The sequence below is a fragment of the Melanostigma gelatinosum genome (genome assembly GCF_949748355.1).
Source record: "Melanostigma gelatinosum genome assembly, chromosome: 18".
NCBI lineage: Eukaryota > Metazoa > Chordata > Actinopteri > Perciformes > Zoarcidae > Melanostigma > Melanostigma gelatinosum.
In genome coordinates, this window is record NC_136651.1 from 15,149,257 (window position 1) to 15,165,105 (window position 15,849).

Here is a 15,849-nt window from a genome sequence, read left to right on the forward strand (position 1 = left end):
TCATTCCAGAAATAACCGGTACGAGGGTGCCCCCCCCCCCCCCCCCCCCCGGTATTTTCTGTACAGACGCCACTTTACACGACATCAAAGAGGGCAATTGAATCACGCACCACCCCCCTGCCCCACACACACACACACACTACTGCCACCTGCTCTGTAACTCGGTCACTGTCTCACCGAAACATCTTTAGCCACAGAAAACTTGTGCCGCTTGAGTCGAGGAAGAGTAAACCCTCCTGATTTAAAATAAAATAAAAAATGACCTCATGTTAGGACACATCCCTGAACGTTGTAGGAAATTTGTCTCTATATACAATAGTTGTGTTATGACAGTGATTCACAAAAGCAATAGTGTAAAGAGTAAAACTACATTTGTGACATTTTTAATGACATAATCGAAACAGAAATATCCTACGATTACTACACCCTGATAGCACATCAGACTTTTTTTTTCTTTTTCCTTCTGGACTTTGTTAAAAACAATTAAAAGAACATATCAGCGATCAAGCCAAACAGATACATAGACCGTCCTCAGTGTTTTTCGTATGATTGTATCAAAACAACGGCGTGATATGAACTAACTTAATGGGTACCGGTAAGTGGAATTGTTTTTGTTTTTTTTATTGCCTTTTCTACTGTACTCACAGACTAAACCAGGACAGAGAAAAAAGCACGAGGACTTCACAATAAATAGGAAAATACATTTTGCCTGGCAAAATACCATATCCACTTCAAATATTTTACTGTACACTCGTGTTGGCTGCTACAATTGAATTAGGTGATTTGTTAAAAAAAACAAAAACGAACACATTAATCGATCATTAATTCGGCCCTATCCAAACACTAAAAGATGAGTGCGTCTTTAAACTTCTTTACTCTCAACATCCGACTCCTTTATAACCTGAGGGGAAGGTTAAGTCATCGGAGGCCCACGCCCTCTGCAACCGTCTCTTAGCGACAACATCCGTCTCCTTTTTCTTTCCATCGAGCCGTACGCGATGCGTCGCTCCCGGATCTTCTTCCAAACATCTTCCACCTTGATGTGAGATTGTAATTATGTTGCATGTCGGGGGAGTTACATGATGTCTTCCTGAACTAAAAACAACTCAAAAAAAAAAAAAAAGTTAAAAGTCTGTAAACTTTTGAGGGATCCTGCTGTGCTTCTTTGCCATTCAAGAGAAAGGGTGTAACTCACTGGCTGTGTAGTTTGTGTTCTGTGCGTGTATATGTTTGAAAAGCATGTACGTGTGCTTGTCTTTTAATATCTGCATACTGTGAACAGCAGCGAGGCCAACAGGTAAGAGACTGCGCCTCTTTCACATCGGGGGCGCCTCGACCGTCGGCACCCGTCAAAAAGTCAAGAATCACTCTAGTTGTCGAGTCAAAAAACAACGAAGGCTTCAGTGTCGAAGTCCCTTCCTCTCTCCTTTCACTGAGACAGATTGTCAGTGTTTTGTTTTTTAATTATTATTATTTCAAAAAGTGCTCCTTGAAGGGGAGGGGGGGATGCAGGGTAGGGTGGCCTCTGGTCCAATCAGGACAGTCCATTCCTGGGGGGGGGGGGGGGGGGGGATTCCTCAGACTGGCCGCTATAAAGACAAGATGGCAGCCAGGAGTATGAGGGTGGAGCTGAGCAGGAGGACCGAAGTGTGGCGCCGGCCGACGGAGTTCACGTCCCTTCGAGCCGGCTCTGGAGACTCGTGACCGATGCCGTCTGAAAGGAAAGAATTCAAAATGAAAACCGGTGATGGTTAGCCTAGCTTAGCAGGAAGGGTAGCGCTGGGCAGCTTCTTTTGATTACCAGTCAAACATCTGCAGATTATATATTTGCTGTAAAAAGGTAATTTATAAATGCATAATTACAGGATTGTATGCTATTAACAGGCAGTATGTGCAAGTCAATTCACAAATCGTGATAGATAAATGATCAGCAGTGGTAACAAACACACACAAATGTTATTATGTACTATATTGTCCCACCAACCTCTGGGTTCTAGGGAGTTTTGACTGTTGTCGTCAAAATCGACCCCTTCCTGCACGGTGCCAGGGCTTTTCACACAATTGTCTTTGAAAAACAAAGAGGAGAAGAGAGGATATGAAGATTAGAGAACTCGAACGTCACTCGCACAACAGAACGGGCCTATAGACTCGACAATCTGCGACTCACTCTGAGGCCTGACGAAGACTTTGAGTCGAAGGCAGCTCCTTCTCCCCTTGTCGTCAGTGATGGAGGCTGTGGAGAGATGGCGCAGGAGTTCAGAACAAAACACATTAAACATGTCACCCACAGTTTTCCATTTTTAAAATGCCTTCCTTGATCTTATCTCGGGTTGTGTGATTACGGTTTATAATGGCTTGTTGTCGTATTTCGCTCGATGACATTCCTCCTCCGGAAGCAAAGCTGTTTTGTTAGAACATTTTTTGAAAGAACGTTTTAATTTGACAACAACGCCTTCACTTTCATATTCTGTAAAGTGTAAAGGAAATCTCTTTAATGTACAAACCTTTAAATCAAACACTCGAAAGTGTCAGAATTGCGCCGTGTCACTTTTTTGTACGGCTGCTTGCGTTTTCAGACATTGAACATTTGAGGACTCAGGTAACTTTTCCTAAAAGTCCTAATAGTGGTAAAATGACATTTCTGGACTTCTTTGCATTAACTGCAGAGTGTGTAGATCGAAAGTCTTGAAAGAAGGCACACTATATGTTGGACCTCGACCGATCTTTGATCGTACTCCCCCTCTCATCGTGATGTGAAAGCCTTTCTGCTCCATATTTTATGATATGAAACAACTCAATGTCACCCTCACATTTCCAAGTCTAATTTGGCCAGGGGCAGTCATTTCTGCAGATGACTGACAAGCTGTTATGCCCACCTGCAAAATCTAATTTCCTCTGTTTCCTGATTGTGAAAGACTAAAAACTTCTTTTTTTTTTCTGTTTTTTGCCGGGTTGCTGTGATTGTTTTGCAGAACTAACAAAACTAATTAGTTTCAAGTAGGGCAGGAGACCAAGTCGCTAATAGAGCGCCGAGGGTGTCCCCAGCAGTGACGAATGACTTCGACTTCTGTGTGCGCTTTTGTCGAGAACATTTTTATGTCTTGTCTGACCTTCATCCCACTTCAGATTTTCTCCTTTTCTTTGTCTCCCTCCTCATGGGCCTCCATACTCTGACCTCTGTGACCTCCTGCTGCCATGCCGAGTCTCTCAAACTGCTTTTAATCTGACCACAAACAAACACAACCCGGAGGGTGACAGTGTGGCATAGTTTGTCCACAGACACCCCTCTATCCTTCCACCCAGACACTTCGCGTGACGGATTCCGGCCGTGCGGTGAATTCCCCGATAAAAGCAAACCATGTCAGTGTTTCCAGTGTCGCAGATGACTCCGGCTCTCATTTCAAAAGGCACTTTATCAGATGCCGCGCGGCTGCGAGAGGAGATAAAAAAATCCTCTTTATAACTTCACCACGAGAGGAATATTGGAAGTGAAGCAGCAGAGGGAGGAAATAAACGAGAGAGAGAGTCGGTGTCAATCACGGCAGCTTCTGTCTGTGTCAGCGGGTATCGAGTAACTTACCTCACACTCAGACGGTGGCTGGAACAGACGGGAGAATTCACCGTCTCGGATTCTGCCTCTGAACTCGACTGGCCCAAACCCCTGTCTCTGTCTCTCTTTATGCTTCTCGTGCTTCTTGTTTCCTTGACTGCCGTTATCTCGCTCTAACATTCTTCGACTGCTGTACAAAGTGTACTTCTGCAGTCTTGCACGGACGTCTCGAGGGACCGATGTATCAAGACACATTGTAGGACAAAAGAAAGCTCCGATCTAGAGTTTTTAGATATTTTAGTCTATAGAATGTGTAGCGAAAACTGACATCCTCAAATTGCATATATTGTCCGATCGATGGTCCATAAACCAAAAATATTAACAAAAAAACAGAGAAAAAGAAGGAATTAGCGCTTGATAAAAGACTAAATGGTAATTTTCTGATGTATTAATCTGCAAGTAACCAGAGCATACATCTGTCTCCACACATATCTCGACATATGTTAGAAGGAAACAGTCTGTGAAACGTAACGCATGAGCAGTAACAGTAGCTGCCGTTGTTTTTTCAGATGGTAAAAAAGCCAAATTAAAAGTGTTAAAAACACAGATTCTTGTTTTATTTTGGTAATTAACCATGCTAGGAGCAGGGTACTGCACCCTAGGGTGTCGTATAGCGGGAGACCTCGTCATGCATTATCTCTTGTCTGCCATGGGCAGCTTGTTAGTGCTTTGATGGTTTTTAATGTGGCGAAAGTATCACATTTTTCTGTGTTTTAGTACCTTTGGCCAATCATTTGTTTAGGTGTGAGGTCATTATACATTTCCAACACGCTCACAATACCGATGCTTGGTCAGTGGCCCTACGCTTAAAACTATGACGCTTCCTCTGGCACCAGTTTTGGAATAAGTTTGCTCAAAACGACTTGTTTAGTTTCGGGAAAACAGCGTTGTTTGGGTTAAAATAAGTGTGCTTGTTACGTAACTGGCTATAAGTAGGCTATACGAGTGTCAAAGGACACTAACAGCGGTCTCCTGAGTCAAGTCCTGTGTTTGTTTGACCCAACCGTCCCCGTCGACCTCCTCCCTAAGCAGACTATTTTGCTCTTACATTGGAGTTAGTTGAAAGCTTGGCGCATCGGTACCAGATGCAGAAAGCCACTGACCAAGCGGCGCTACTTTACAAGTTGGGTTGGGTTTGGATTCGTCACTTTTGTGAGATGTTTGAAAGATCTGCGGAAGATCCTTCATCCTCCAAAATGTTGTTTTGTCTGTGAATAAAACATCCTAGTGCGGGTCTTTTCTTCCTTCTTTGTTTTTCTGTTACCCACTCTCATTCTTCATCTTTCGCTGACATCGTGTCTCACTTTCTCACCCTCCCCTCACAGATTCCAACTCGCACACAATTACCCGACTGTCTCTCTTCCTTTCTCTCATGTCTGCCACGGAGGTCAGAGTCTGGGTTTTCTGTCCTCGAGCAACGCAGCCGTGCCTCACCGTGATTGTAACTCCAGCTCTGACTGCAACTCTAGACCCAGCGTTAGTCAGGTCACCCAGCCGCCGCCGCCTCACCATGACAACGGTAAACCTCTCGTTTCACACGCTCAGAAACATGTTTACGCGTTCCGTCATGTGCTGCGGGGACGCGTGATCGTCGCGATCGCACATTCGGTACTGGCGACACACGTCGTAGATCACCAAACAGGCTGGGATGCCTGTGCACGGCCAGGCTCTGGTGTGACTGTGAGGTGAATTGGACAGATCCTGATTTAAATGCTGTGGGATCAGATGTTTTTCTTATGATGATGGGTTTATCTTGGGGAACAAAGCCCTTTTGTCTTTGCTTCAGCCCTGAGAAGCTAGAGGGAAACTGTCGGGGCCCTGTGCTGGGGGGGGGGGGGGGGGGGGGGGTGGGTTCATGTCATTATCGATGTGGATCTGCACTGGCTGTACGGAGTGGGACCCGGCCGTTTGAAGCGCGAGGGCTTTACAGGGAGACAGTCATCTCTCTCACACAGGGAGAGCTAGACTCTCAACTGTCTCCTCTGAAAATTGGATTTCTATCCCCTGAGATTAGGATCAGGCTTTCCCCGCTCCGCTGAGGCTCTATTAGAAAAACATGCCGCCCTCCGAGGCCACGAGAAGCTCGCAGCGCAGACCTCGTCGTCATCTCGTGACCTTTGACCTTCTCGGACCAGCCGCAATACTGATCCCCCTCACCGGGGCGGCTTTTCCTCCGGGTGTTTGTCTGCCTGCCAGACGGGCAGGCCCTTGGCCAACTGCAGGTGTCTATTTGACGTCTCTGCTCCCCCTGCCTAGGGCGCATGACGATCACCACGGAAGAGGACAAAGGAGTGTCTGTCTCCACTGAGACAAGCAGACATGAATCTCCCCTTCAATGTGTCATTTACATGCCCCACTTAGAGATTCCAAAACCATATTATATGTACAACACTGGTATTAACTATCAGGTGTTGTTAGGCTTTGTTAGAGCAAGATACAGTCAACATGCGATTTGACACCAACACCGGCAGCTGATAAAACACAATATAAGCTGTAATGCTCCAAAAACCAACGAAGAAAGTCCTCTATACTAACAATGACTACCTGTGATGTGAAAGTCTCACTCGTAATGAGGACCCTACAAATGATTATCACTTGCAGAGCAGTTCCACTCAGCATTTTAGCTGATAGCTTTGTTTTGTCAAAGAAGAACTTCACTTTTTTGCTGTGTTCCTATCAACGTTGTTTGCCGCAGGACGCAGCTGTTTCCAGTTAAAAAAATTATTCTGTCTGTTGTTTGCTGCGGGGAAGGTAATTCATTCATTCATTGTTCATTAAAGTTACTTTAAAACTTCCAAAAGGGAAACGTCTCTTCTTTCCGACTTCACAACTCTGTACAATGTGAAGACAAATCTGGATGATATGTGAAATGTTCTGACTATTAAATATTCTGTCTTTTGTTATTTCTTCCCATGCTCGGATCATGAGTTCCCAGAGGGAAGACAAGTGTCTTTAATGAACAAGGATCTGTCGGATGAGTCATTAATCTGAGTCAGCGCAACATGGTCCATATGGCCTAAAACTGCTCAAAGCCATAAGTACCGCCTCTCTGCCTCTTTCTCTCTCTGGATGATCAATCATCATCAAATATTACAAGAATATCATCTTCACTCAGTTTCACATCAACCAGAGCCAACTGAACAAATTAGGGAATCTAGGATTTTTACTTCTAAGGAATTGCAAAAACATCAACAGTTCTGTGGCACGGCTAGCAGACCACAATATCCCTAAACAATTCAGTCATGTTTACGCAACGGAGTCGAGTAGACGAGCCAATGGACGCACAAATCCAACCGAAAGATCTAGTGAAGGGCAATACATCACAATACAAAACACTGAAACAGAATCACAGCTTTAGATTTGATCAAAGTCGCATGAGGACTATCTTGGCGATGGTGTGATCCCAGAAGCACACGTGTAGCACCGTCCAAGATCAGAAAGTGTTGAAAGACACGATGAGAACAAATTCTCCTTGTGATCTTAAACTCCCCTGAGCTTCATTAAAAACCCAGAAGTGGAGGTTGCAAATTATGTCAAGATGGAGAAGAGAGAAGAGTTTGGCTCATCTGACCAGTCTCAAAGTTTCAGGAACCTTTTCAAAACACCTGTTCTGGGTCAGGTAGCACGGCTAAGAAGTTACACTAAGTCTGCAATGACTGTGGAGAAAAAGTTTCTCCATTCTTTCTCTACCCAGTCCCTTTTGGATTTGATCTTTATTTTGTACTTTGTTTGTAATGCCAAGGTTGAGCTGACTTTTCATTGACTTTTGCATTTCTTACTCTAAAGTTTCTCTGACCAGTGTCGGCTAAATACTAACAATCTGCCGTGGAGAGCCCTGTATCTCCTTTAGTCCCCCGTAGGGCTCTGACTTTACTTATGAAAACACAAGACTTCCCAGCTGTTTGTTTTCCCTGAGTCTTCTCACGAGGAGGAGAAAACTGAGCTCTGCCCGTCCTCAACAAAAGACACTTCAGACAAAACATCTCGACAGTCGGGATGTTTTGCTCCCTCTGGCTTGTATTTTGGCTTGACGCTCATTCCAAGGCCTTGCAACAACAAAACCCGAACATAGCTGCTGTCTTTTTGCAAGATTCAAAAATGAAATCGATATTGATCTTCTGATTTAACTCCCAGTTAAAGTTGTGTGTCATGTATATATTACTTTTATACTGCCGATACCTGAGTTTCAGTACTGATACTGAACAATACTTTTTGGGTACTTCACTTTCAGTAATAGAAACATTTTTCTTTCACAGGAAAAGTTGTCACATGATAAATGTTGTTTTAACGCAAGCAGCTGTACAAGAAAAATATATAAAATTGCCATTTTGATTCAATCAAACAATGAGCGAACTCTTACTCTGTAGTGTTTTGGTCACATTTTGGTCCATGTCAGAAATACAAGATAGGCATACTCACAGATATAATAATACTCTCTGCCGGGGCGGAACTCAAAGCCTAAGGAGAAGGGAGTGAAGAGCTGGAACTTCTCTGAGAACTTCAGCGGTCCGTTGGGCGACAGAGGCCTGTTGCACTCCCAGCGTTTGAAGCCCTTGGCGGTGTGGTCGCAAGAGCTGTAGCCATCGTAGTTCACCATGTAGAGGATGTAGCGCTCGGCCCGGTCGTCCGACACCGGCCCAATGTAGTGCGGACAGTAGACGTCGAGGTAGTCGTTGATGCAGACGTCGATGTGGTAATCGCCCCGGTAAAACCTGGAGGACAGAGAGAGTGAAAAGAGGCGGTTTGTAAAGCAAAACATCAAGTCTGCGCGGAAATATCAGTTTTGAAGTATGTTTGGGTTAAATGATAAGGAATATACAGTCCTTCAGGACTGTGATTACTGACTGTCAGAATGACACTTGAACAGCGATGCGCTAGCAAAGACAATGTGGATGTAAACGATGAAGAAATTGTCTTTGCAAATGTTCTGACGACAGAAATGCCTTGACGTGTATAAGACTTGAATGATACACATGTAGGAACTCAAGCAAGAACTTTTTCGTATTCTTATCTTAACTTCCTCTTACTTTTTGTTTTGTTTGACGGGCTCCAATACGTTTGAGTGAGTAACACTAAAAGTTTCCAGGGCACCTTTAAGTTGTTCAAGTCGACAGCTCTGACGTAAATGCAAACATGATTTTATTAATGTGCCTTTCAAAGAAGCATGTGAGCCTACATGGCTGGATCTAATTGTTCCTAATCCACAGTGAGGGCATTTTTCTGTATATCAGCAATAATAATACCATGATTAATCTGTTATTGGTGAGGTGATCGTTCTATGTATGCAATGATAATTCCCATGTGATGTCTGAACTTGACCTTCTTAATGATTTATTAACCCAATGAAAATATGCCGAGCGTGCATGTTCTCTCTGCTGCAGCCTGCTTTGTGTTTTATACTCGGCTGACATTCAAGAAGCGGTGATTTGCTCAAGAGTACATTGGCAGCAGCCAAGTGGGAGGATGGTTACTCATTGATTTGCTCGGGGAGTCTCTCCCCATCACGCTCCTCGATGACGCGTCCTCCAAAGAGTTGCGAGTGCTCCAACACCTGATGAAAAGAGATGATACTTCGAGTATCTCAGCGAGGCCGCAGCTGGAGAAAAAGTTCCCACAGGTGCCCGGAAACTGTGAAAGAGACATTCTCCGGCTCTGGTTCTGTTTACACGATCTCATCATGTCAGTCTCAATCTTCGCGAGCCTCTTGTGAGACTCAAAGGAAACCCCCTGCAAGACACCCGCCCCGTCAGAAACCTCACAGGACGCACGCGAGTCAGCTCTAAGCCATATATCAATGCTGGTGCTCGGCAGCGATGACTTATGCTGGTGCTGAAATTAAAGTCCCCTAGCGTTACAGGGCCAATCCCCTGGTTAGCATGTGCCTTTAGCAGAGTTAAGAGGATCCCCCTGTAAAATGAGATTTTCATTAGCCTGATATGACAGCTTGATTTAGGAGCCCCTCGTGGAATCTCAGAGTCTGGGAAAATGAGGCCCGTTCTCAAGCCTCGCCTTGAAACAGCCCCCGAGAAGTTTCGCCTGGTGTTTACTGTAAACCGAGTGGACACAGAAGTGATGGGGGGGGGGGAAAGAAAAGCGCAGAGGCGAGATATGCCAGGTATTCATTCCTGAGGAGAGTGATTGGAAACGCATATTCCCATAGGCGCCGTATAAGGTTGCATTTGTGAGGCTTTTAGCGGAGGCGGATTACGCTTGGACGGCCGACTGGTCGTGTCTCTATAGCTGCTAATGGCCCGCGGTTCAGTATCACTGACATACTGCGGATGTCTTCAATACTCCACCTCTGTTCATTGACACAGTGACGGCCGACAGGGGAGACATGCCAGATACCGTGTTGGAGCACGCAGCGTGGCTGATGATTAGATACGGGAGGGGGGGTGAACTTTTTTTGACCTTCACGTTACAACCGGATCAGACATTACGCATGCTTCTGCTGCTCGCCGAAGGGAACGGCAGCACCGGTCAGCTGATCTGAGGCCAGGTGAGAAAGGGAGGGACGGAGATTCAGCTGTTGCTGCTGACACGTCAATATTGGGGTTCTTGGGGGGGGGGGGCATGAGCGGCGTGAAGGGGAGGTGTGCGCTTGCCGCGGCCTGCTGGGGGTATCATGTTGTCGTTACACAGCTTGTGAATGTGCCACGGGATTAGTGGCCGGCCTACTGGGTTTGCCACAAATGAGTGGATGACGTGTGTGGGTGTCTCATGGCCATATTCTAATCTTTTTCTCTCTCTAATTATAGTCTGGTCTAACGTGAAACCAAAGTCCTTGTTTTCTCTTCCAGTTTTTTCTTTTCCTTTCCCCGCTTCAGCACCAGCTGGGCGCTTTGGCTCCAGGCAGGCACAGCATGGCCTCCCTTAGCCTCCAGTTTCAGAGCTGCTCGCTGATATTATGACTACCAGGGGTCAACCGACTCCACGGCGTCCTCAGCCAGAAGCACTATGGGGTAGCCTGCTTTGTCCCCCCCCCCCCTCCCCCGTGTTTTTACTAAGCCTTAAATGTTAGTTTCAACCTCACAAGTGTCAGTGGCTGTCAATCAAAATCTGACCCAGGAGAAGCAGTAGAGATTAGTTAGGATTAAGAAGAGTTTGTAACTAAAGCTTTTGTGAGAGGTGGGGAAAAGTAATACTTGGATGCTTGTATTCAGATGCATCCAGATTTGGAGTTGGAACAGCGTTTACGCCTGTCATCGTCACGCATCTCATCATCAGTCTCCAGTGACCACTTCTGATTGGATCTCATTCTACGCTTCAGAGCACAGATTTAGTTCGAATTTTCATAATTTGGTCGCTCATTGAAACTACTTACATCCAAAGAAAAGTTCTCATAAAATAATTGACGTGACCTCTGAGGACTTTATGGGGAAGTTATGAAAGTTGCTCTTGAATTGTAATGGTAATTTTCAGTCCTCTGAGCACAGGACATATTACTAAGGAAGTGAGCAAATAGAATATCAGGAAACAAGAAATATTATTTGTTAACAAAGAATAGTTGGTATTTCCTGTTTGTAGTTTAACAACATTGCTGGATGGAATTGGATACATTGGTGAATTAGTTCATGATAATGTTGTTGAGAGGCAGCTGCACCGGTTGCATTACGATCCCTGAAGCAAGATTCACAATCATTTCTCAATCTAATTTGTGCATGCAGGGCATTTATGATTGTGATTATGTTAGGGTTAGGGTTTGCAGCTTTGGCTGAGGGCGACGTGTCTCTGTGTAAAATCAGTGCATCCCTCTCTGCCTGCAAATGTAGTTTGGGGCGATCCGTTTCTCATTCTTGCCTCGGAGGCATATTTATTTCCCCTGTCCATTCATGATCGCTTCACCAGAGAGGGATTTGGATGGCAGTTCTGAAGGGGCTCAAATGTGGCTAAACACATGTACAACCTCAATCTAGAAATATGGGCCGACGGTGTTTGTTACAAAAGACTATAAAACGCACAGTGAGAGTAGCGAGAGCCAGATGTGTGCCAGATGTTTACTGTATGGATGTTTTTGAGTAGCAGCAATGAAATATTGATCAGACACGGAGCCATAAACACACAGCCCGGCTCAAGATGTGGTCGGATAAGATGACGTTTCATCTCTGAAGGTCTTCCGGTTTCTTCTTTTGAGGGGCTTTCTCCTGCTGATCTCGACTGTGATCTCTGCTATCTGTACCCTGAGACTCTGAGAGCATCTGTTAACCCCCGTCCCTCCCCTGCCGTGGCCTGGACCCAAGCGTGAGAAACCTTCATTCCTTTACCGAGCTGTAAACTGTCGACGGCGTTCGCAGGCCTAAGCAACAGGGTTTCTTCACTTCCATTACCAGCGAGATGTATTCATCTGTTTTTCGAAAATGCCTTTGTTGTTACAGGCTATTTAGTGAGTCATTAAGCCTTCACGGGGCTGATCGAGGCAATTCCAACCGTTGTGTTTTCCTTTTGGCGTCGCTCTGAGCAGCAGGACGCGCTAAAAGCTGATCGAGGGTTCGGGCTGGTGGTGGGGGGGGGGGTTTGATAGCAGGAGGCAGAAAGAACGATCAGGCCAACAAACAAGAGCACGGTTCAGCAGTTCTGTGTCAGTTCGAAATGTGTCATAATGAGCCATGAACAAAATAAAAGCACCTCAATCCATTTGTCTTGGGGATTAATGATCCCTGATTGGCTGAATTACTCGCGGCCAGTTGGAGGGGCTTATCAATGAATCAGTAACTGGAGCTCTTAACAAAGCACACATCCGTGGGTAATCCCTCTTTTCAGCGAGCTCCCCAGCTTGTTTGCTTTCTTCATCCCCTTCTGCTGTGTTATTGTCACACTGTGGCCTGGCACAGGTCAGGTATGGCCAGAGCCAGTGTGGAGAGAAAGGGGATAGGGGAGAGGAGAGAGGAAGAGGATGTAGGGGGCAAGTAAAAAGGCGAGAAATAGAGGAAAGGTGGAAGAAGAACGAACGGCTGTAGTGTTCAAAAAAACTAAATTCAAAGCCCTTAAACCTCCCTGAATTTTGTATATTTGCTCTGTTTAGTACCAGATTACATAGATTTAAACTTCCTCTCCATGTTCTGGTGTAGAAATACTGAATTCCTTATGTATTTATTTTCTTTATTTTGTTGGTGTCAATTATGAGAAAAACAACAGCTCTCACACAGTCTCCTCTACAAATATTTATCCACGAGTAAATATACGGTCACTTTATGAAGTTGTGCTTCTTATTTAAAAAATGCTGACATTTTTTATTATTATTTTGTTGCCATTAGAGTGGTCACATTTGAATATTATAAAGAGTGAATCCTGGATTCAGCCGAAAAATATTTCGGCAAAACTGCAGATCCCCACAGGTGTGCTGCTGAAAACCCCAAATTCCACTCAAAATGCAGCAGACTTGAACACAGCTGTATGTCCCTGTATGGTTGAAGAGAGAAAAAAGGAAGATTGTGGGTGGTGACAAGATGGTGGAAGACAGTAGGAGAGGAAAAGAAATAGCAGGAATGAGGAGTAGAAGAGGGGAAAGGTGGAGAAAATAGAGCAAAAAGGAGTGAAGCGAAGGATGGAAAGAGAGAAGAGGAAAGCAGGGAGAGAGTGGAGCAAAAAGAGGAGGAAGAAAAAGAATGTGGAGAGAAAGTAAAAGGGAGGAGGAGGAGAGGATAAAGCCCTCCTGTTGTTTTACTTATGAACACACTTGGGTCAGACAAGGGGCAGCTTCCCAGGGTTATTCCACAAAGAGAGAAAAGAGGAGATGCTTACAGCCCACAGAAACACATGAAGCTCCTGTCCTAACACACACACACTCATAATGTCTGCACTGAAAAACACGAGACCACAGATGTTACGCTGATTCTATATCAAGTCCCTCAATTTACTCCTCCACAAACGCTTAACTGTCTTTTTCTGTAGTTCCTGATTGCAGCCTCTAGGGGGAACTCTTTATGGGGCAAAGAAGGGGTAATCATGCCCCCGGTCATGTGACCAGATGGGGTCCGTCTATCCCGTTGCCCTCGGGGTTGGGAGGTCTCGATCACCCTCCCTCCACCTGTCCCATCATTCACATAGCTGGTTCGCCGCCGGGGAAGTTAAAGGCCATTATTACTTAGTTAGGCTAATTATATACACACATATGTCGGCAGACTCACAAACACACACAGGTACACGCAGAATGTATTTGAACACATAATGTGTCTGCCAGGGGGGGCTCGGTCCGACTGGGCGTTGACAGCAGAGAGATGGGGGGGGGGGGGGGGGGGAATGGAGCCTGTAAAGTATAGACAGTTCTCTGTTTCTGTGTGTTTTTTTCCCAGCTGGGAACACAACCAGGGGAGGTGAATAATTGGCCTCAGATTGAAAACACATTGCCGCTTGTGGGAAGGCACCTTGGGTAGGTAAAAAATAAAACAGAGGCTGGAGACAGAGATAAAGAGCGTGTGGAAGCAGAGACAAGAGGAATGAGAGCGGATGGTCTTGTTTATGGATCCTGGTGGTCCTGACTGTGCCAAAAGCTAACTCGTCCTTCAATGCAGCTGCAGCCACAGCGTGTGCCAGGCTGGTGCACACAGACAGAGGCCGTGTTATGTAAACTTCATGTATATTCTAATCGTCTGAAAACTAGGCCCTGTTGTCTTCGGGCCTTCGCTGGGAGAAAAACTGACACAACAATACTTTTCTTTCTGCAAAATCCCCTTTTTTCACACTTAAATACTCAAAAGCAAAATGTTGTCTCGGTAAGGCTTTTGTTTTTGGGTCCATAATTTAGTTTCTGAGGAGAGGTTTCCTGGAAAGAACTGTAATTCAATTGCTTTGTTATTAAAGAATTTCCTTGAAGGAAAAGCTGCATGTAAAGAAGTCCTCCAGAGATTAGTCGACTTCAAGTTGGAGGTTAAAAAGATGTCAAAATTGAAGCAGCAGAGACCAAGCTGTCCTGACCCTTTAGTCCCTAGCATGGGTAAAGTTCCATGAACACTGGATCCTACATTTCCCATAACGCAACCAAATACTTTGTTTCATTAGACCCCATTTGCCTGGTATGTGCCCAGTTAATGGCCAGTTTAAGATTACCCTGTTGACATCATCAGGGTTATTTTCCCATACTCTGGAAAGTGTTTTCACTGAGTGTTATTAACCATGACAAGTTGATCGCCAGTAAACATTCATTTTAATTTATCATAGGAAACTTTATTATTCACCATATACATGAAAGCATATGCTGACCTGTGGACAAATGTCCCATGTTTGCATGTCCAGCTGACCTGAAGTATTAAATGAGTCTCCTGGTCTTACACTGTCAATGACGTCAAACTAACAGCCTCCACCTAAAGTGGAAGAAAAAAAAAGTACAAAGAAAGCAAACAGACTTCATCACGTCATTGATTCCATCTGGACTTATCTTATCAGTTGACTGTCATATTGTCTATTTCCACAAAAACATAGCAGGAAATCAGACCGTGAGTGACTTGGTTTGAGTGACGTGGCCCTTTAAGACGAATATTCCTGACGTGTTACAGACTGATTGCGACAAGAGACTGTCCTTGTGTCTTACGTGGATGAGGCAGGTTAATTACTGACAACACTATTCTGGTGTCAAATAGGTCAAAGCAGCAACAGCAGCATGGGGTTAGTGTCAGTCAACACACACACACACACACAGTAGGGCTCCATCATTCAGTCAGTGTAAAACCCCCAGGGGCCTGACAGAGCGAGTCATAAACCCCCTCTGTGCCAAAGATGGCTGCTTTTTAGCGTTGCCATGATGGCTGTTTACGACAACACAATGTTCCAACCATAGAATCTGCGCCTTTGACAAACGCAGCGTTCGTACACTGCAGGTGTAAACATGCAGGCACATGGAACACACACTCCTCTACCAAACCTAACGCCACATAACTCCAACAGGCCCAGAGCGGCTCCTGTTAAAATAACCCAGACTAAGATATTTCCCATCAGCACTTGCCGGACTTCTAAAGTGGGGAACATTCTGAGAGATGCTGCAGATCTCTGTATACACGCATAGTGATGATGATAATGATTTTTTAATTTCGCTAAATGCGGCCGCTCCTGCAGAGCATACAGCCGGTGTAACCTCGGGGTGAGGCAGAGCATCCCAGGATGCCTCCCGTCACGCGAGCTGCTCGCCGTGCTCGGCTGATATCGATCTGACACTTTAGACTCTGAGCTGAGGTCAGGGGGTAGTGACAGCCCATTATTCAGCCCCAGAGCCAGTGTTTGGCCAGTGACTGAGCCCAGGTGATGGC

General features: G+C 45.2%; 1 protein-coding gene across 1 annotated transcript in view; it reads right to left on the minus strand.

Annotated features, from left to right (window-relative positions):
• Window positions 1–354: 354 nt before the first annotated feature.
• The window catches only part of LOC306792780 (ephrin-A5-like), a 63,820-nt gene continuing 48,325 nt past the window's right edge, over window positions 355–15,849 (minus strand). The window contains exons 2-5 of the mRNA XM_079290081.1: window positions 8,030–8,322; window positions 2,168–2,233; window positions 1,985–2,065; window positions 355–1,714 (exon numbers count right to left, since the gene is read on the minus strand). Of these exons, the coding sequence (XP_079146207.1) occupies window positions 1,590–1,714; window positions 1,985–2,065; window positions 2,168–2,233; window positions 8,030–8,322 (565 nt within the window). The 3' untranslated portion in view covers window positions 355–1,589. The remainder of the gene's footprint in view (window positions 1,715–1,984; window positions 2,066–2,167; window positions 2,234–8,029; window positions 8,323–15,849) is intronic.